At 53.3% G+C, this 20,852-nt stretch overlaps 1 protein-coding gene across 1 annotated transcript; it reads left to right on the top strand.

Moving 5' to 3' along the window:
• The first annotated feature begins 272 nt into the window (after window positions 1-272).
• DCAKD (dephospho-CoA kinase domain containing) lies at window positions 273-20,534 on the top strand. Its single transcript, XM_027517277.1, has 5 exons — window positions 273-373; window positions 10,654-10,871; window positions 11,516-11,719; window positions 15,937-16,024; window positions 19,266-20,534. The coding sequence occupies exons 2-5, from the start codon at window positions 10,760-10,762 to the stop codon at window positions 19,555-19,557; spliced, it is 696 nt and encodes a 231-aa protein (XP_027373078.1). The 5' UTR covers window positions 273-373; window positions 10,654-10,759; the 3' UTR covers window positions 19,558-20,534.
• Window positions 20,535-20,852: the final 318 nt, after the last annotated feature.

Raw genomic sequence — 20,852 nt, 5'->3', positions numbered from 1 at the left:
CTTACAGAGTGCTGTTAAGACTTGGCAGTAGCCACTACCATGGCTATTGTTAACCATTGCCAGAGGCTGCACAGCTAGTGGTGGCCAGTCCTGAACTTGAAGCTAGGCCCCGCCCGCCCCGGGTTTCTTCCAGTTTGGGAATGTTTTAGCGCCCAGAGCAGAATAATCCTGCGATCCCCACCTGCCCAGCACGCTAGGGAGGGGCGCCTTCCGGGTCCCGCCCCCAGTCGCCGGCCCCGCCCACCTTCAGCTGGCCGGACGTCCGGTCCACGTGCGCGCGCTCCCGAGGCCCCGCCTGTCTTCAGAGAGCCACCCAGTAAGCGCCTCTGAGATTGGGCGAGCGGCGGCGGCCAAGCCGTGTCAGAGTCCCAGGGTACGTAGCGCGCCGCATGGGCAAATGGGAGCGGCCGGACCCGGGTTAGGGGGCTGGCCGGTTTGCGGCCCCTGGGGCCGCTTTGTCTACTCTGGCGTTCAGGCTCCCGCGCTTGAAGGGCTTCGTCCAGCCTGGAGGCATTGTGTCCAGGCGCCGTATTCTCGGCGCAGTAGTGGTGCTGGGCTGGCGTAGAATACGCGCCTTTCTTTTGAGCCTCGGTTACAGTTTATTGAGCACATACTATGTAGCAGCTCTTGGTCAAACGCTTTTACCTCCGTGGCTCATTGCCTTGACAACAACCCTACTAAGTAAGGTGATGTTTTAGAGCTGTGGAGACAGGTTTACAACTAGAAAGCAGTGGAAATAGTGAATTTAAACCAAGGTTTAGGCCAAAGCCGCTTCCCTCGTAGCTCACTCGGTAAAGAATCTGCCTGCAGAGTTCAGAGACCCGGGTTCGATCCCTGGAATGGGAAGCTCCCCTGGAGAAGGAAATGGCAACCCACTCCAGGGTTCTTGCTTGGAGAATTCCATGGACAGAGGAGTCTGGCAGCTACAGTCAATGGAGCCGCAAGAGTCGACCCGACTTAGAGACTAAATAACCACCCCCTGCACTTCAGACTTTTGTGGTCAGATCTGTTTGATTTTTGAATCCAGCCTCTGCCATTTCCAGTTGTGTGACTGTGGGTACCGCTCCGACTCTTGTTTGCTCACGTGAAACATTGATGGCGTGGAGTTCCCAACTCTTGCGTTGATGAAAAGGGCAGCCTACTTCTCTCCCCTCTCCCCGCTCCCCAAATGGAGGCGTTGGCGCCTCTGGCGCTGAGTTTGTTTACGAAATTTGCAAAAAATTTTCTGTCTCTTAGTTATGGGGAAATTTTCACCCGAATGAACCTTGAAATTGAGTCCTAGTTTTAAAGTTGAGGAAATGGAAAGCTTTGAAATGTGTTTTCTTTGGGGCCGGGAGTGCAGATTTGCCTAAGTAAATCAGATGGATTTGGCAGGGTGCAGACAAGCCTGGGGACATGGTAACATAATAGAGATAGGAAGTGGACAGGCCGGTTGGGGTAGTTTTCCCTTACGAGGGCCCTAAATTCCCCCCAAATCCTCTTCTGTCTCTTGAGCAAGGTCTGAATCTGTCCTTATGGGAAGCGTGTTCAAAGGGCTCAGAACCTCACTTGGTTCCTGTGCCTTTACGACTGAAGGCAGGCCAGCAGTAGCCATTGAGCTCAGCTTCCTTTCGAAAACTACCCACTCTTCACATTTTTTAGGTTGCTTAAATTTTTCTCTGAAAGTTTCAATAGTTGCAAAGACCGTGATTTCTGGTTAATTGTAAATATTGACATCTTAAAAATGAAACTGTCAAGGCACTTAAGTCTGCAAAGGAATCTAAATGCCATAGTGATTTGATGTTCCCTCATCCTTGCAAAAGATTACATGAACCAGCTTTTATTGAACAGTTGAAATTTTACATGTTACTTTTTCCTCCTTAAACTCCTATTTCCACTTAATTTCCTCCGCAGAATTTCTTTTTCTAGTCAAATCAGTTTTATACTTGAAAGTCTTTGGTTTGTTGTTCTGCTCTGCTACAAAAATACTTATAAAAACTAAAACATTTTTGAAAATTGTGTTGTCATACCGTTAAACATTTTCTTTTAGACTGAGTTCCAAAATTGTAAAGTACAAAACTGACCAAAACAACTAGTTTTAATCATTGTTAAACCTAACTCTTATTTGAAATGCTTCTCTTAATAAGCTGAGTGGAACATTTTCTTTTAATTCATGTATGTATCCCTGTATATTTGCTAGAATTGATCTCATGTGACCTCAGCCTGCAGTGGCTTTGGAGTGGGGCTTGGGTTCCCAAGCAGAGGTTGAGGCTGGGTCGCGGCAGTGAAAGCACTGGATCCTAGCCACTAGACCAGTGGTAAGTGACAAGGGCCCTGGCCCTTCAGCTCTGCAGAAAAGAATTTCCACAAAGATGGAAAGTAGTGAAGCAAGTAAAGTATTTATTAGGAGGAAAGAGTACAGTACGTGTGGCTAGACACACGGGGCAGACTCAAAGGGAGGGTCCCTGAGTTGTTGAGTCTCGCCTTCGTGGTAGTTTGAATTACTTTTTTGGGGTATTTCTTCCCTATTTCCTTTGGCCAGTCATTATGATTTGCCTGGTTCACGGTCCATATTCGTTATATCTTAAGATCCTTCCATGTGGGCGTACGCATCTTTTAGCCAAGATGGATCCTACCGAAAAAGCATCTGGGTAGATCATCCCTTGACATGATTCCCCTTTGGCCTCCTAGGAACCTTTTCGGCCCACGTGTGTTCAGGGAGGTCTCCTGACTTCAGGAATGAGAAATATGTGGTCTCTGCAGGGTCCAGCCTCCTCCCTTAATTGTCCTGCTATTAACGTCTTGGAGTTTTTTGGTCAATAGAGAATGAATCTCCATTTTTTTTTTTTACCCTGGGGGGTGGGGGTAGGGGCATCTGCCTCCTGCCTCAGAATGAGCAACTAACCCTAACCCTGCTTACCCATGAGCTGGACATTTAGCTGTGTGCTTCATGTATTCAGGGGCTTCCCTGGTGGCTCGGATGGTAAAAAATACCCAAAATGCGGGAGACCAGAGTTCGATCCCTGGGTCGAGAAAATCCTGTGGAGAAGGGAATGGCTACCCACGTCAATATTCTTGCCTGGAGAATTCCGTGGCCAGAGGAGCCTGGAGGGCTACAGTCTGTACGGTTGCAAACTGAACGACTAACACTTTGTGTATTCAGTAGATGCTTTTTGAGGCCCTTCTACTTATTGGGCCCTGTTTTAAGCACCTTAAATACAATAGTGCTCGGATTCTAGGGGGAGAGGCACATTACATCAAATAATCACGTAGACATATTGAGGGGTGATAATAAGCGCAGTGAAGAAAAGTGGAACATGAGGGAAACAGAGGGATGCTACTTTATATATTCAGGACAGTCTAATTGGGTAGCAGTGGGACAGAGAAGGGGAAAGGGGTCTTGTGACCTTTGGGAAAAGGGTCCTGCATGTGGAAGGAACAGCCAGCATGTCCACAGGCCCGAAGTGGGAGGTGCCCAACACAGTCAAGGGGTAGCAAGGAGCCAAGATGACTGGAGAGTCTCATTTGATGGGAGGAGTGGGAGGAGGTGCCCAGAGAGGCTGGAGCTGAGTCTCTCCGGAGACAGACAGGAACTCTGAGACGGAGAGGTGATGTGATCTGAATTAGGATCACACTAGCTGCTGTGTGACCAGCAGACTGTCAGGGCGCAAAGGCGGCAGCAGATCACTCACTGCAGTGACCTGGGAGCCAGACTCGGGGCTGGGGGGAACCAGGCGTGTCTGGGAGGTAGAGCTGGCAGGGGGCAGGTGGGTTGGATGAAGATTGTGAGAGAGGAACCGGAAGGATGCTCAGGGTTTGGGGTTGAGCAGCTGAAAGGACAGAGGTGCCCTTCAGGGAAAGGAGTAGACCGCCACCACAGACGTGTCACACGTGGAGTTAGGAAAGATGAGGCGATGGTGGCATATGTACCTCGTTCAGCCCTGATGAAACCCCTGTGCGTAGTTATTATTGACTGGGCCATGCAGCATTCAGAATCCTAGCTCCCCCTCAGGGATTGAACCCAGGTCCCCTGCATTGGGAGCTTGGAGTCTTAACCGCTGGACTACCAGGAAAGTCCCAAGTAGTCATTATTAATCCCATTTTATATGTAAGGACACAGAAGCCCACAGCGCTGGAGAATATTGCCCAAGGCCACGTGGCTGCCATCCCAGCCGAGGCCCTTGACTTCACAGCCCCTGGGGTTTGGCCTTCCCTGTGATCTTTTTTCTGTGTGGCACTAGCATAGTTGTCCAGTCCAAACAACCTCCCTGCTGGGGCTGCTGCTGCTAAGTCACTTCAGTCGTATCCGACTCTGTGTGACCCCACAGACGGCAGCCCACCAGGCTCTGCCGTCCTGGGATTCTTCAGGCAAGAACCCTGGAGTGGGTTGCCATTTCCTTCTCCAATGCATGAAAGTGAAAAATGAAAGGGAAGTCGCTCAGCCGTGTGGGACTCTTAGCGACCCCATGGACTGCAGCCTACCCAGCTCCTCCATCTATGGGATTTTCCAGGCAAGAGTACTGGAGTGGGGTGCCATTGCCTTCTCCAACAACCTCCCTGTCCACCCATAAAACCTCCCTGGAGCAGTGGTGTGTGCCTGGAGGGGGCTGTAGAAGAAAGACCTGCCTTCCCTTGGTGGTGGCAGGGCAGAGGGAGAGGCAGGCTGAGCGCCACACCTGCTCTGGGGACTCCCTCCAGCTCCTGGCAACCCGGAGGAGGAGGTGCTGGTGTAATATAGGTCCAGCGGATGAGGAGAACTTGGACTCAGGTTTAAACAGCAGCCTCTCACCAATAATGAAAGATCAGGAGGGGGAAAGCGTAGATAAAAATAGCACTTACTAGTTAACTGGAAAACAATATATTTTTGCAACCTCTGGTTCCACAAGAAAATAATTGGGTCCCAAGGTAGGGAACAACTCGTTTTCATGAATGATTATATTGATCATTGGAGCAAAGTGGATACACCCGCTTTGGAAAGTAAATCAAAGGAAAGACTCGTGGCCGGTCAGGCCGGCCCAGGGTGAAATCCTGAGAGGCTGCAGAGGAGGAAGGAGGCTGGAAGTTAATGAGGGAGCAGTCTCCTGGCCCCAGCCGGCAGGTGTGGGGCTGTTGCTTGGGAGACGCAGAACAAGAGAACTCGCTCCCAACCAAGCCCTGAGCTCTCCTGAGGGAGCAGAGAGTGTCCATTCACATATCAGTCCCTTACTCTGCTTGAAGCCGCCGGGGGTTCTGTTTGTCTCCACTTTTCTCCAGGAGGGATTTACTAGCAGAGAGCAGTGTGTTCTCATGGATAGAGGAGCATGCTGGGAGCCTCCCCTGTGCCGATGAAGGGAGAATGTGACCCCAAGTATTTCCGGTCCCCTTCCCTGCTCATGGAGTTGTTCTGTTATTCATTCTACGATGATCAGCAAACACTATCCAAATGAAAAGGGAGCTTTGGTTGAGAGCTCCGTGGGTGCTAAGTACTGTTCTAAGCACTTTACATATATTAATTCATTTACTTTTCATGGCAACCAAGAGTAGGGCTCCTTAGCTCCATTTTACAGATGAGGGTTAAATAACTCAAAGGAAGGTTAAATAAGGTGACCAATATCACTCACCTGGTGAGTGACAGACCCTGGACTAGATGCTAGGGACAAAAGGTCCAAGCGCTGGACACAGCTTGTGGCCTTGTGGAGCTTATTTTATCTAATCATCATCATGCAAACAGAAGTACAAAGCCGGGTGGGCACAAGGGAAGAAGAGAAAAGGAAGTGGTGAGAGGTGTGAGGGGCCCAGTGTGGATTAAGAGGGGCACGAGGCTGTACTGAGAGAGGTGACCTGCTCCCTGCTGCTGTCAGGTCCTGACTCAGAGTGACCACTCTGGTCCCTCAGTTAAAGCAAGGACCCCCATCCTTCCTGATCCCCTCCCCCACTTAGCACTGCTTCACATATTGTGACCTTTCTGTTTCTATACCTCCCCAACTACCTCCTTCAGTGGAGTGTGAGCTCCGTGGGGGCAGGCGCCCTTGTTCTGAACAGTGCCTGGTGCCTGATTGGCTGAAGGGATGACTCGAGGAGTCAGCCAGGAGGTGAGGGTGGCGGACAGGGGAACCACAGACGTGGAGGCTCCAAGGTAGGAAAGAGCCTGCGTGTTCAGGGACAGGCAGCAGGCACACGTGACGAGCACAGGTGTGGACGAGGAGTGGCGGAGGGGATGGGAGCGGGGGTAGACAGTGAGAGGTATCACAGGACCCAGAGACCTCCGAAGTCGAGGAGGAGGAGAAATACATCGAAGATTTTAGACGGGAATGACAGGAGCAGATGTTCACGTTAAGCCACGAGCCTGGCTGCCTTGAGAGAAGTGAGGCAGGGACTGGGGGGAGGGGTTGCCAGGTCACGGGCTTCTGCAGGGGTCTAGGGTGCGGTGGCTTAGGTTAGCAGGGTGGGCATGGTGGACTGAGAATTCCCCAGATGGCACGGGGCCGTCTGGAGGCCCGTGAAGCAGTCCACTCATTGTTCCCTAAGAAACCCTGCCAGGGGAGATTCCAAGGGAGATCAACCTTCCCCAAATGTATTTTCTTTGTCATCTCCAGACCATGGGGGCCCAAGAGGTTAAAACCAAGGAGCCCAGCAGTAGTGGAGCACAACAGAATTCTGTCGTCACCTCACAGGGCTGAAGACCTCCCCCAATCCCAGTCCTTACCCTTTCTTTACTCCCTGCTGCCTCCCATTGATGTGGAGACAGAGGGACAAGAAAAGACTGGATGTGGCTCCCCTCACCCCCTCCGGGATCCCAGGCCCGGAATCAGTTCTGGAATCCAGCTCCCACTCACTGGCTTCTCTTTGTCGCTGTGGGCCCTGGTGTTGTCCTTCCTTCTCCAGCTCAGCCAACGCTCTGAACAGCTTTGGGTGCTGAGGAGGGAGACGGCCGGCCACCAGTGGGCCTGTCATTCCTTGGTCACCCTGGGAAGTTCGCTGGACCACAGGAGGGGAGGAAGGACACACCAGCGTGACTCACAGCCTACCCCGGGGCTGCTGCTGTTCCTGCTGGAAGTCCAGCCCCATGTTTACAGGTGTGGAGACAGAGGAGCAGACGGGGCCAGGTGTTTGGAGCTCCGCTGTTTCTCTCTTCGGAGCACTTCCCACCTTGGGCCAGGCTGCCGAGGAGGCTTCCCAAAATCACAGCTAGTTTTCTGGCAGAGTGCAGAGGCTGGGACCAGGCCTCTCAACTCCAGTCCACGGCCTTCCATTTTTACCGGGGTTCTGGTGTCTGATTGGCTGGGACGCGGGTTTGCGCCCTAGATTCAGAGAGAGGGGCCTAGGGTGGACGCTGGGTTTCTTCTACACTTTTTCTAAAGTTTCACAGGGGATTCAGATCACAGCCAGCTTTAGGATGGCAGTGCCGTGAGGGGAACTGGAGCGGATTCTACAGAGTGATGAATTTTGAGCCACACCAGGAAGAGGATGTCAGAGGTGGTCACCGCTCCTGTAGGTGCCTGGGGCAGAGCTACGGGGGAGGTCTGGGTGGGACCAGGGGCCTGACTTCCAGGCAGCTTGGAACCTAAACCTTTCCTCCTTGCTGAGCCTTGAGGGTCCGGGCGGCCCCTGGGGGCAGAACGGCACTCCCCAGCCCCAAAGTGGGTACCATGTGACAGCTTTCTGTCACCTGTCAGTGTTCTCTTCTTGGCTGGTTTCATTTGTTACTGTCTGTCTCACCAAGCTTTCCTGAGGGGCAAGACCTGGGTTTCACTTTGGTTGCTGCAAAGCCCAGAGGGGCTCAGTCAGCGGTTTGTGAGGGAGCAAGCTATGGAGGGACTTATGGGACTGGAACAGCTGGTATTTGTCTTTAAGCCAGGGGCTCACAGCCTCCCAGGGCATGCACGCCTCCATCCCCTCGCCCCTCCCAGCGGAGGCCAAGCCACTGTGAGTCTGTTTCTACAGATTGTCAGCCAGGGCCCCAAGAAGGGGGGATCCTCACTAGGTTACCCCAGGAGCCAGGGGCAGACACTGAGCCTGTGCCCTGGTGGTCATGCCTTAGACTCGGCCCCCTGTTCTGCAGAGGGAAACCAGTGTGATCATTAAGAAATCATTTTTCTTCGGCCCCTGTAGACAGACGCACCCTCCTTATTTCGTCTGAATCTAAATGTAAGTTAATTTCCCATTCTCTGAGTACATGAAGGCAGAGGTCTGGACACAGAGTTAGGAGCCCTGATTTCCATCCAGGCTCTGCTTTTAGTTGTGATCCTGGGCAAGTCCCCTCTTCTCTGGTTCTCAGTCTGTACCATCATAAACAAATAGCCCGTCCCAAGCCCTGGGACACAGCAGAACTCCCTGGGTGCCTCCACCCCTCTCCCCTGAGACCTGGTGCAGTAGGTCTCCAGAAGGGTCCTGTCCTGTGTGCAGGCAGGAGGTGAGGTCTGCTCAGCCACGTGGTCTTCCAGGCTCCCTTACCCAACTCAGAACACTCGGTTGACCAGGTGGCAGCGGCTTGCTCTCACTGATGAGGTGTCAGGCCCCTGCGGAGAAGCAGGCCCCGTCCTTTCCTTCAGCTGAGGCCAGTTCTCCGGCCCCACTCTGTGCCTCCAGGTGTGTCTTCAGCAGAAGAGCAGACCCAGGGCTTTAGGGACAATAGGAGACCATTGGGATGAAGAATGCCGCTGTTGGGTGTTCCATTTCAAAGCATCAGCTGAGTGGACCAAAAACAAATTCTTTCACAGCTGAACCCTTAACTCCTCTTTTGTAAGCTGTGGGGAAACCTACCTGAGGGCAACTCCAGTCTCAGAGATTGAGGAGCAGTCTTTGTAAACGGTTTAATAATTTAGTCAGAACTACGTTTGGATGGTGACTGGTGGATATTTTCCTGTCTCCATCCCAGGCTTCCCTGAATGAGAATGAGCCCGGGCAGATTTCAACTTCTAGGTTGGTGTCACCCCGAGCCACCCAGCCAGCCTGCCCACGTCCAAGCGGCTGCCTCCCCATCACTGCTGTGTCCTCAGGAGAGGCAGGCTCACTTCAGTATTGTTGTTCAGTAGCTCAGTCGTGTCTGACTCTTTGTGACCCCCTGGACTGCAGCACGCCAGGTCTCCCTGTCCCTCACCATCCTGGAGTTTGCCCAAGTTCATGTCTGTTGAATCAGTGATGCCATCCAACCATCTCATCCTCTGCCGCCCTCTTCTCCTTTTGCCCTCAGTCTTTCCCAGCATCAGGGTCTGTTCCAGTGAGTTAGCTGTTCGTGTCGGGTGGCCAAAGTATTGGAGCTTCAACTTCAGCATCAGTCCTTCCAATGAGTATTTTAGGGTTGATTTCCTTTAGGATTGACTGGTTTGATCTCCTTGCTGTCCAAGGGACTCACAAGAGTCTTCTCTAGCACCACAGTTTGAAAGCATCAATTCTTTGGCACTCAGCCTTCTTTATGGTCCAACTCTCACATTCGTACATGACTACTGGAATATAAGCTCAAGCAAAGTGTAATCAGGACAGTAAGTCTGCTGTTTAACCAAAAAAAAAAGTCCTGTGACAGATTTCAAGGTCCTGGAAATGCTTCCTTTGACACTTCTGAAGGAAGGATGAGAGAGACCTGGCCTTTGATCTAATTTCTCCCAGCTTGGGAACAAAGTCCAGGACATGGTAACCATGTTTACTGAAAATGCAACATAGCTTAAAATCTATGGTGAGAGTCTGCAGTTGCAGGAATGGAGACCTTATTTCATGAAAGTCTTTTTTCCTTTCCGTGCCTTGCCACAAGAGCATAACCCCCAGCGTCCACCCTGCACCAGCACCCTCACCTCCATTCCTGGTTATTTACCATGTGAGTGGTAGTGCGCTAAGGGCTACAGATGCATTTTCTCAGTCAGTCTGCAGAGTTTCTGCACAACGGCCTTAGGAGGCAGGTTCTGTCGTCCCCATTTTACCCCATTTTATGGATGAGAAAACTGAGGTTCCCAGAGGCAAGTGACTTGCCCTGGATTGCATGGCATGTAAGTGGAGGAGCTGAATTTGAAGGGATACATGCTTCTAGCCTCTGGGCTGTATTGCAACTTCTCCGTCTGAGAGCCGCAAGTCACGACGCCAGGTTTAAGGCTATCTCCCTGCCAAGCCTGTCATCCTTTCCTCATTATTCTTGGCATGCTCCATCCTTCTCCAAACTTTGGGCTAAGTGGCCACCCAGCCTGCCTGTGGCTGGGCTCCTCACCTCGGTCACTTCTTCGATGAGGAGTTGGGATTATTCCTCTCAGTCTCAACCAGCTGCCCAGGCTGTCCCAGTTCTAGCGCTAGGGCACACGAGCAGGCCATTTCCTCTTGTGAGCCTCTTGTCCAGACGAGGAAGCGGAGGCTGGGGTTCACCCCAGAGGGACAGCTGTCCCCTTCCTGTGGGAAGTTTGCCCTCAGTGGGGTATCGCCGCCTCCAGAAAGCTCTGTCTGCTTAACAGCACTTGACCTTGCTCTTCCTGCTCAGCGTTTTGATGGCTAAATTTACATAGTGTGTTAGTTTGCCTTCTTTGTGAATGTTTTTAAAATACCGGAGGCCTCCCGGTAAAGAGTTTTCTGTCTCAGGTGGATCCAGAGCCCCTGAAGCTCAAGCCGTGGCACTGCCTGGCCAGGCTGTGTCTGCCTTGCTTTGCCTGCCTTTGCTTCACCTTCCCTCAGCCTCTTGGCCCCACACTGACCAGGCCTGCTCTGTCCCATGGGCAGGTCCTTCTGGCGTTCCTGTGGAGGACCCTCACCACTGGGGAGCTTGGCCTCTGTGACTCCAGACTCCTGGTTCTTGGTCTCACCGACCTCCCTCCTTCCTGGGAAGATGTTCCTGGTGGGCCTGACAGGGGGCATCGCTTCAGGCAAGAGCTCAGTGATCCAGGTGTTCCAGCAGCTGGGTTGTGCGGTGATCGATGTGGACATCATTGCCCGGCACAGTGAGTTGTGGGCACAGCTGTACCTTGCAGCTCCTCTCTGCTTCCTTCCTTCCATCAGGCCTCACCTTTTCACAGGCCTTTCCCATCAGCCTGGCCTCCTGCTCCCAGCCCCTGTGGCCCCCCCTCTTCTGCTCACTCTTCCCTCCCCCTCCCCTCACCCCATGACCAACACGAGGGATTCTGTGTACTCTGGTCCCCTCCCTAACTGCTTTCCCTCCTCTGATTTTTAAAACATTACTTATTTATTTCTGGCTACACTTGGTCTTCATTGCTGCACGGGCTTTTCTCTAGTTGCAGCGAAAGAAGGCTGCTTTCTGGTTGCGGTGCACAGGCTTCTGAGTGTGGTGCTTCTCTTGTTGTGGAGCACAGACTCTAGACACACGGGCTCAGTAGTTACGGCATGTGGGCTTAGTGGCTCCCTCAGCACATGGGATCTTCCCGAACCAAGGATCGAACCCACGTCCCCTGCATTGGCAGGTGGATCTCAACCACTGGACCATCAAGGAAGTCTCCCTCATTTTGTTTTTGCTCCAGCTGAAAGAAGCACCCCTGGGTTGCCCCATCATTTTGCCTGTAGCCCCTGGGAGTGTCCTTGTTGGCCTGGAGGCTCCAGAGAATGACCCAGGTTCCTCTTCCTGCCCCAGTTGTCCAGCCGGGATACCCAGCCCACCGGCGCATCGTGGAGGCCTTTGGCACCGAGGTCCTGCTGGAGAACGGCGACATCGATCGCAAGGTCCTGGGCGACCTGATCTTTAACCAGCCCGACCGGCGGCACCTGCTCAACAGCATCACCCATCCTGAGATCTGCAAGGAAATGATGAAAGAGACCTTCAAGTACTTCCTTCGGGGTAAGTCCTGGACCTGGGACCAGGCAGGGCAGAGCCGGTTCCTCCAGGCTCAAACCCTTCTGTGCAGAGATTGTCCATGGAGGGAGGAACCAGTTTTCATGCAGGCTGTCAAATTCACTCTGCTCATTGGCATCCCCTGTGTAGCCGGGTACCAGCCCCAGAAAGATGAAGTGATGTTCCTCAACTCTTAAGGGAGTGGACAGTTTAACGAGAAGAGGTGCTTGAGGCTTTTGAGCCCTGAACTCCAGGAAGCTGATTTTTCTCATAGGGGTGGGAGTAATAATGATGTTGTTGTCGTGGTTTAGTTGCTAAGTCTTGTGTGACTCTTGTGACCCCATGGACTGTAGCCCACGAGGCTCCTCTGTCCATGGAAACCTGTAGGCAAGAATGCTGGAGCAGGTTGCCATTTCCTTCTCCAGGGGATCTTCCTGACAAAGGGATCAAACCAGCATCTCCTACACTGCAGGTGGATTCTTTCCCGAGGAGCCACCAGGGAAGCTTCAGGGAATATAATACTTGACGAATAATGGAGTCGTAAGACCAGAGTTTAAGTCCCAGCCCTCATGGTTTCCAGCTGCATGACTGTCAGAGTGAGCCCACCCCTCTGCCTGTTTCCTCCTCCGCAAAGTGAAGCTAATAATACCATCTCGAAAGTTCTTAGGGACTAAGAGTCCACACCATGACTGTGGGTCACCAAGCAAATGTAAACTGTGGTCAGAGTTGGTGCTGGTTGAGCTGCCTGGGGGAGTAAGTTTGCAGGGTGGAAGGTAGGAGGCTCCAGCATGGCCAGGGCTGGCAGGGGTGAATTCCAGTGGAGGATAATCCTTCAGGGCTGGGCCTCAGTGGAGAGAGCTAGCCGGGCATGTGCGGGGCCAGCCAAGTGATGAGGCAGGTCTAAAGGAGGGGAGCATATTTGTAAAGCAGGGTCTGTGGCAGCCTTTTCCCAAGCCATACACTGCATTCCAAGCGCTGTTCTTCAGGGCGGCATGGGGTAGGGGTGGCCTGATCATTACTGTCCAGGATGGGGTCAGCCCCCAGGAGAAGGGGGAGAGCCCAGAACCTGGCTTGGGATCAGGCGACAGGCTGGCCCAGGGCCCTGCAGAGCTGCCTGCCAGCCTCTGGGACTTGGAGCCTCCAGCCCAGGCTCTGAGTTGAAGGCCTGCCTGCTTGTCTGCCGTCAGTCACCAGTCACGAGGCTGAGACTTTGCTTCCTGGAGGCTATGAGGAGCCTTCGTGTTTTTTTCCAGGCTTTTGCACTATAATCATGGCCAAATTCTCTCATGCATCAGGTTCTCATGTACAGAGTGGGGACCTTCCCCCCTGACCCCACCGCCCTGGCCAGTACCTCCCTACAGAAGGAAAGGGATGAATTGACAGACAGCCTGGACATTGATACTCCCTTCCCTGCCCCTGAGCCCTGGCCGGGCAGGAACTGGTCTGGATGTCCTCCCTACCAGACCAGCTTTTGCTCCCCATCTCCTTGTTGCAGGCCTCTTTCCCCACCGTCTCCCTCAAGGAGAGTCTCTGGACTCTTGCTGCCTTTGTCCTGCCTCTTGTGTCTGTGCCAGGACCCCTTCTGTCCTCCCCTGCACTGCTCCTGCCCCCCACCGCCCTGCCCGTCCCTCAACCGGGAGTGGGGCCTTCTGCCTTTCATTCCTGCCCTTTCGAGATCTCTCCCAGGCCAGGTGTGAGTATGTATGTCTTCAGGGCTTCAGGGTGGCAGCAGCTCTCCCCTCATAAAATTACACATCAGATAATGTCACCTGCTCCAAAGTTCTCCCACTGTGTCATCTACCCAGCCTCCCCTCTCCCCAACCACCACCACTTAAATAAAAGCCAGGAAGCTCTTTTCAGCTCGATAAGGTGAAAAATGGGGATGACAGCTGTGGCTTCCTCAGTCCCAGTTTTCCCCTGATGAGTATAACAAATACAACTGTCAGAGTTGGTATAATCAAACGTCAGATAAGATCACCAGCTGTTGGGAGGTCTCCGCGTAGGCAGACGGATGTCTTAATAGAGTCAGGATGGTTTGCAGAGCTTATCAAGCAGGAGCGATGTGACAGCTGAATAGCCCTTTGCCAGCGAACCAAAGAGCTGGCCGCAAGCTCCCGAGAGGGGCCGAGGAGAAAGGACAGTGACGGGAGAGAAAGGGATGGGAGTGGAGCAGAAAAGGGAGATAAAAGGCCCGGGAGGATCTGGACTCGGCTCCTGCTCTGGGCTGGGGAGGAGCGGGGAGCCCGCGCTGCCGGCCTCCTTCCTCCAGGAGCACTGGTAATGGTAGTAATAGCAACCGTCATCTGTGGAGCCTCAAGTGAGGGTCTGGGTGACGGGGAGCTGAGTGGTTTACAGACTTTTGCTCTCGTAGTCCTTAACCATCTTCCTGTGAGGTGGGTCATCCTTTCAACCACCGACATAGGCGAGGCTTGGTAATGGGGCCGAAGTGAGACAGCAGGGGCCGCACACCAAGGCACGTCCCAAAGCCTGTTCCCTCAACCCTGGCTTTACCTGAAAGCGTCTCTTGGGCTTCCTGAGCATCGAGCCCTGAGGAACAGGAAACCCAGAGGCTTGGGTCACCGCGTCCCCTGTACCACCTGGAGCGCAGCTGCCCTGTGACGCCCCTGGGATGGTACCACGTGTGGTTGGAAGTGTTCGCAGTGGGGCATCGTCCAAGCCAGGCAGGCGTCTCTGGGCCAGAGCCAGCGCCCAGCCCTTTCTCACTGCTCTTGGACCCATGCCAGCTTGTTGACACTTATACAGTGGTCACTGGTGTCGAGAACTAGGAGCCCAAAGTGTTTCTGGGTGAGAAGCTCAGGGACGTGTCTGCTCAGTGGGTGAGGGTGCCGCCCCCTTGACTGGCCTTGGCTTGTATTGGGTTGGCCAGAAAGTTCATTCAGGCTTTTTCATCGGATGTTGCAGGAAAACCCAAACGAACCTTTTGGCCAACACAATAGTAGGCGGGCTAGACAGCGTCTTTTACCCTGCGGGAGTTGGTTCTATAGTATTAGTCATAACCACCCCACCACCTCCAGACCAGTACATGTACTCCCTGGCTGGAGCTCTACCTCTGATGCCACGAAGCAGCCTCTTTCCTTTGGGGCAGCTCCTGCTGCCCACGTATGAGTTTTTTGGGGAGAATCTATAGATAGCGTTGCAGGACTTTTCAGCAGGGAGCCAGGCTTGGACCTGGCTCCTGGGTGGAGAACCTCTCTTTTTAATTTAATTAATTTATTTTTGGCTGTGCTGGGTCTTCGTTGCTGCTTGTACTGGGCTTTCTCTAGTTGTGGCAAGTGGGGGTTACTCTCTAGTTGCGGTGTTCAGGCTTCCCACTGTGGTGGCTTCTCTTGCTGGAGAGCACAGCCTCTAGGGTGCGCGGGCTTCAGTAGTTGTAGCTCTTACATTCCAGAGCCTGCGGTCAGTAGTTGTGGCATACTGGCTTAGTTGCCCCTTGGCAAGTGGGATCTTCCGGGACCAGGAATCAAGCCCATGTCCCCTGCATTGGCAGGCGGGTTCTTTACCACTGAGCCACCAGGGAAGCCCCTTTTCCTCTTTTTTTGAGGAAAGGTGGGTGAAATAGGGCAGAAAGGACCCAGCTACTCCCAGAAACTCTCTCCAGTCTCCTATAATTCGGCTGTGTCATCTCCCCTGTTCAGAAATGGCAACTCTTTGGGTTTCAGATCAGGGGACTCAACCCTTTGTGACCGCTTTGTCAGCCTCGCCTCATTCTGCTCCAGGCCTCCACTTCAGCCAGAGCCGCTCCCATTCCTGGAACCCTCACCTCCGCCCACCTCATTTTCAAATCTCAGAGGTCCTACCTGCTTTTCAAGGCCACTACAAATGCCATCCTTTCTATAAGGTCTTCCTGGAACATCCACCCCAAAATGACTTTCTGCAACATTTTGTCCTGAGTGGCATTGGAACCAGCTAGCATTCAGGTTATTGGAGAAGGAAATGGCAACCCACTCCAGTATTCTTGCGTGGAGAATCCCAGGGACGGGGGAGCCTGGTGGGCTGCTGTCTATGGGGTTGCACAGAGTCAGACACGACTGAAACGACTTAGCAGGAGCATTCAGGTTATGCCTTTCCTTAGAAGGTCTCCCCACTCTGCTGGGGAGCTCCTGATGGTGGGGGACAGTGGTTTTGGCTCATTCCCACACTGAGCATGCAGTCCTGTGTGTGCTTATAGAATTGAGTTTGTGCATTTCCTGGCCTCTCCCCAGGATACCGCTACGTGATTCTGGACATCCCCCTGCTTTTTGAGACCAAGAAACTGCTCAAGTACATGAAGCACACCGTGGTGGTATACTGGTGAGTGTGTGGCATGGCCTGGCCCCACCGAGGCTGGAAAGGAGCACCCCCTGGGTAAGGCGCGTACCTGTGAAATGGCCCATCGCATTTTACCCTTTCCCCACGTGGTGACCAGGAGGCCCAGGGGGTTTGGGTAGCAGTGCCCTGAGCCTGTAGAAACTGACCTCTATAGAGCCAGGCCCAGATATGCCTGGGGTAGATGGGGGAAGTGTTGGCCCCCAGGTGTCTCTCTAGTGCTTGGGAAGGGCTCCCCCTGCTGGTTCTTGGAGGCATTTCAGCCCAGATGCTGGGCCCTGCCCTGGGGGACCATGTTCTTATTCAGTGGTTTCCTTTTCCCTCCTGTAACGCTTCTCAACTTTCCAAACAGCTCCCACATCAATTTACCTCTCAACATAAGGTAGTCAGGACAGGAGTTGATATTTCTTGGGTATGGGAAACTCAAGGCAGGAGTTACAGAATTTGTCTAGGGTCACCCACTGGCAATATGTATGAACTGAAAGTTGCAGAGAGGGAGCTGTCAGAACTCAGCTAAAGAAGGTGCTTTGTTCTCAGAATCCCTCAGGATGTGGAGCAGACCGGCATCCAGGTTTGGCAAACAAGAGGATCAAACTGTCAGAGAAAATGAGTCATAGTCCCAGTGGGGTGTGAGTGTAGATGAGGCTTCAGGGTGTCTCTGCCTTCCAGAAACTTCCGGGATGCCACCCACAGATACAGCAGACACAGAGGTGGGCCCTTGGCTCTGCAGGTATTTTGGGCACAGGGTGTTTCTCAAGAGACTAATGCAGGGGAGGCTCCTGGAACACCGGAGGCAGGGCCTGGAGTGCTCAGCGCCCCCAGCATCACTTGCCCTCCCAGCTCCTAGCCCTGGGCTGTCATTTAAAGGCAGCCTGAATCTACTGAGCCTGGAGCAGGGACTCAGGCCTCCTCTTCTCTCCCCCGCTGGAGCAGGGACTCAGGCCTCCTCGTCTCTCCCTCGCTGGCCTGTGTCTACCCGTGTAAACCTGTAGCCTCTCTGGCTTCTTTGTTCCCTGTTTGGGAAAGACTGTCAACTGAGGCCAAGCAGACTCCATGAAAACAGTTCTCTTTGCCTTGGAGTTTTAATATAATTCCAAACTTTGTACCAAGGGATCAGAAAAAAAAAAAAAAAACCCACCTCAGAGTATCATGTTTAAGTGAAAGTGTTAGTCGCTCAGTCGTGTCTGACTGTGATTCCATGGACTGTACCCTGCCAGGCTCCTCTGTCCATGGAATTTTACAGGCAAGAATCCTGGAGTGGGTTTCCATTCCCTCTTCCAGGGGATCTTCCCGACTCAGGGATTGAACCCAGGTCTCCTGCTTTGCAGGCAGATTCTTTGTCCTGAGTAAACAAATTAGGACCTGGTTGCATCTGCAGTCACCAGGTGACTCAGGCCTGCGTTTCCCACCTTCCTCCTCCCATGCTTTCCTTTTGCCAAGAGACAGCTGTGGCTCCTGGCAGATAGATGGGGCTTTGTGGATTTGCCAGCTTCCCAGGAGATCCTCCAGCCCCACTCACTGGCCAGAGCCTTCCCAGCATCCCAGGTACCATACATCCCCCGCTGTTATCATATGTGGTTGTATGACTCTTGAGAGTACCCAGGAGATAAATGAAGGATTATCTGTCTTTCATAAAAGGAATCTACACTCAACAAAAATAAGTCCATCCCCACATGGACTCCTTTAACTGGCAAACTACCCCTTGGGCATTTGAGCTAATATGGGGGATTTACCAAAGTGTGATTATACCAAAATGTGATTATTCACTTTTTTGAGGAGCTTGCCAATTGTTGGGTAAATGTTTGGGCAAAAATTCACTTACCCCAAACAACATCAGTCCTTAAACTAACCACATGGGACTCCTGCTGAGCTCCAGGCAGGGCCGTTGGTGAGTTCTGCCTTCACATCCCGGGAGGCCCACTGGTCTCAGCCTCACCCTCTAAAGGATGAATGCTCACTTGTGGCCCCAAGCCGTCTCCATTCTCTCAGCCAGACTTTCCCAGCCACAGATCTGCAGAGTCCCTGACAAGGATTGCATATAGTCCTTGTTCTCAGCCTGGTGGGAACTGGCCCCATGACCTTGACAGCATGCTATCCTCCTAACAAAGGAAGTCAGAAGTCCTACCAACTTTTCAAGGCCAGTACAAACACCATCTTTATACAAGTTCTTCCTTGATTGGTCAGCCAGAAATGACTCTGTCACATTCGGTCCTCAGTGACTTTGGAATTGGCTAGTGTTCAGGTTATATCTGTCCTTTCTGTCTTGACATCCCAGGAGGTCCTCAGGTCTAGGCCACAAGTAGACTAAAGGGACTAAACTGTAGTCATCAGATCTTCCCATCCTATAACTGGAAAAACTCTGGCCTAGTGGCAAAGCAGAGATACCCCCAGACGGCAGAAAACAGCTGCTGCAGCCTTTTACCCCCTTGTTCCCATCTAGGGGCTTAGGCAGTCAGAGAGCTAGGGGGCTGGTAGAGATGACCTTGCTCCAGAGGACAGCTGGACGATGCCTGTGTAGCCAAAGCAGGACAGGGAGCTTGCTGAGGAAGGACCAGGCAGTAACATCAGAGCGGGCAAGAGAGGCAGTCTTTGTATTTTCTCTGGAACTGGGAGACTGGGTGCTGCTCGGCCTACTGTGCAGTGCTCAGTCCTGTCCCAAGGGCTAAGGGGATCCAGTTCTCAAGTCCTTGCTCCTGTTGGAAGCATGTTGGGGCATCTCTCTTCTTCCGTGCTCTCCAGCCCAGTGGCCACCGTCTCAGCACAGTCCTTGTGCTCTGAATGTGCCAGGGTGGGTGTGGGGAGAAGAGGAGAGGGCTCTTTGTGGAAGCCCAGGAAGCTGATTTTTATGCCGCAGGCCCTGGTCCCCAGGGGAACTGCAGGACACATTTAGCTTGCAGACCCAGGCCTTTCAGTAAAGGTCATCCATCCAAGGATGCAGGATGTCGCTGATTCCAGGTGACCAAATCCTCCCATCTTAAAACCAAGGAATCTCAGGCCTGGTAGCCAAGCAGAGAGACCCTAGATGGCAGAAAACAGCTGCTGCCCCTCTTTCCCCTCCCCATTTATACTAAGGGGCTTAGGTAGCCCACAGTGGTGCTAGGGTGCTCATGAAGAGTGGGGTGAGGTGGGGGGAAGCCCGAGCTTCCAGGGCTGCCCACCCCTGTAACAAGGGAGGAGGAAGTCCAGAGCCTGCAGTGCCTGAGCAGCCCTTCTGCCTGGTCCGTAGTGACCGAGACACGCAGCTGGCCCGGCTGATGCGGCGGAACAACCTGAGCCGTGAGGACGCGGAGGCCCGGATCAAGGCCCAGCTGCCCCTGAAGGACAAGGCCCGCATGGCCCGCCACGTTGTAGACAACTCGGGCGAGTGGAGCGTCACCAAACGCCAGGTGGTCCTCCTGCACGCGGAGCTGGAGCACTCCCTGGAGTACCTGCCACTGCGGCTCGGGGTCCTCACGGGGCTGGCTGGCATTGTCGGTCTGCTCTACCTGCTCACCCACTACCTCCTGCCTTCCCCCTAGCTGGACCCTCCAAGGCAGGAACTGCTGGGTCTCAATCTCCTCAGAGGCTGAAACCAGGTAACAAATGCATCGGGTTTCCTCCCAACCCCTCAACACATGCACTCTGGATCCGGGCTGGAGCCCTGCCCTGGGCCTTCCTTTCCTCTGGGCACATACGGCATGCTCTCCGAGGCAGGGAAACAGCCCTCTGTCAGCAGATGCTCCTTTCCACCTTCCCCAGAGCCCTTCCCTATGGAACCCCCCACAGAATAGTGTCCATGAGAGGCTGTGACAGTAACACTGAGAGACTATTGTTAATTTCTTGTGGGTGGGGGTGAGGAGCGCTCTCAGGGGCTGTCACCAGTGTTTAAAGCTGGGAGGATCCCTGGGCCTGAACCGTCTCCAAGCACATGCGCCATCATGGCCAAAATGTCCTCTTAGTGGACATCGGGGAATCAGTTTGGACCAAAGGCTGCCCCCTTCAAGCAGGATTCCCTCGTAGACTGAAGCCCTCAGCCAGGATACAGTAAGGATTCGCTTATGGGCGATGCTATATCCGGGCAGAGGCCAGGCCTCTTCTGAGATGACCCACCGCCCCCCGTGGTATTTCCCCGGCACTCCCTGCAGCCCACTCCCTGCCCCCTACCACTCTACCTCCCTGAGCTCTTGGTGGTCCACATGCACCTGGATTTTTCTTGCCTCTGTGCCTTTGCCTTGCTGCTCCCCAATCTAAAATAACCCTCCCCCCACCCCCCAACTGGGTACCTTCTAGCTCAGGCACCACCTGAAGCTCCAGGAGGGATTAGGTGCTCTGGGTCACCACCCTGCCACCACTACCATGTTTTACCTGAATCCACAGTATAATAATCAACTAAAAGCTGGTTGGTCTCTCCTAGACTGTAAGCCCTTTGCGGGCAGGAATTGTGTCTTATTCATCTCTGTTCCTGGTGCAGAGCCTGAGTTGCCACTGGTGCTGAATAAAGTGTGTTGATCTGAAATGCCCCATGCTGCCACTGTACCCCCAGCATCACTGACCAACTGAGATTCCCAGACTCCACTCATACCATTTGGGCTTAAGCATGGCCTCCTCCCACACTAAGACCTGGGCCCCTCACTCCCCCAGCCTTAGAAGGTACAGTCGCCCTCTTGACTTCATCCAGGAGGATTCAGCCAGGTCCTAACGTACCTGTGTGAGAGGAGTGGAGGTGCTGGGGCAGCCTCACATCCACGTACTCCATCTTCCTTCCCCAACCCAATTAGACCAGTGTGGACATCAGCTTCCTCTTGCCAGAGCCAGCAGACCTGCTGATGTGTTG

This window comes from Bos indicus x Bos taurus, chromosome 19, assembly GCF_003369695.1.
Source record: "Bos indicus x Bos taurus breed Angus x Brahman F1 hybrid chromosome 19, Bos_hybrid_MaternalHap_v2.0, whole genome shotgun sequence".
NCBI lineage: Eukaryota > Metazoa > Chordata > Mammalia > Artiodactyla > Bovidae > Bos > Bos indicus x Bos taurus.
The sequence above is the reverse complement of the archived record's forward strand: the minus strand, read 5'-3'. Positions and strand labels throughout refer to the sequence as shown.

What these genes read in the sequence shown, in the direction of transcription:
- DCAKD (XM_027517277.1), top strand. Translation starts at nt 10,760, where the DNA reads ATGTTCCTGGTGGGCCTGACAGGGGGCATCGCTTCAGGCAAGAGCTCA. An exon ending in CTTCAAGTACTTCCTTCGGG is followed by an intron (nt 11,720 to 15,936) that starts GTAAGTCCTGGA and finishes GCCTCTCCCCAG; the next exon opens with GATACCGCTACGTGATTCTG. An exon ending in CACACCGTGGTGGTATACTG is followed by an intron (nt 16,025 to 19,265) that starts GTGAGTGTGTGG and finishes CCTGGTCCGTAG; the next exon opens with TGACCGAGACACGCAGCTGG.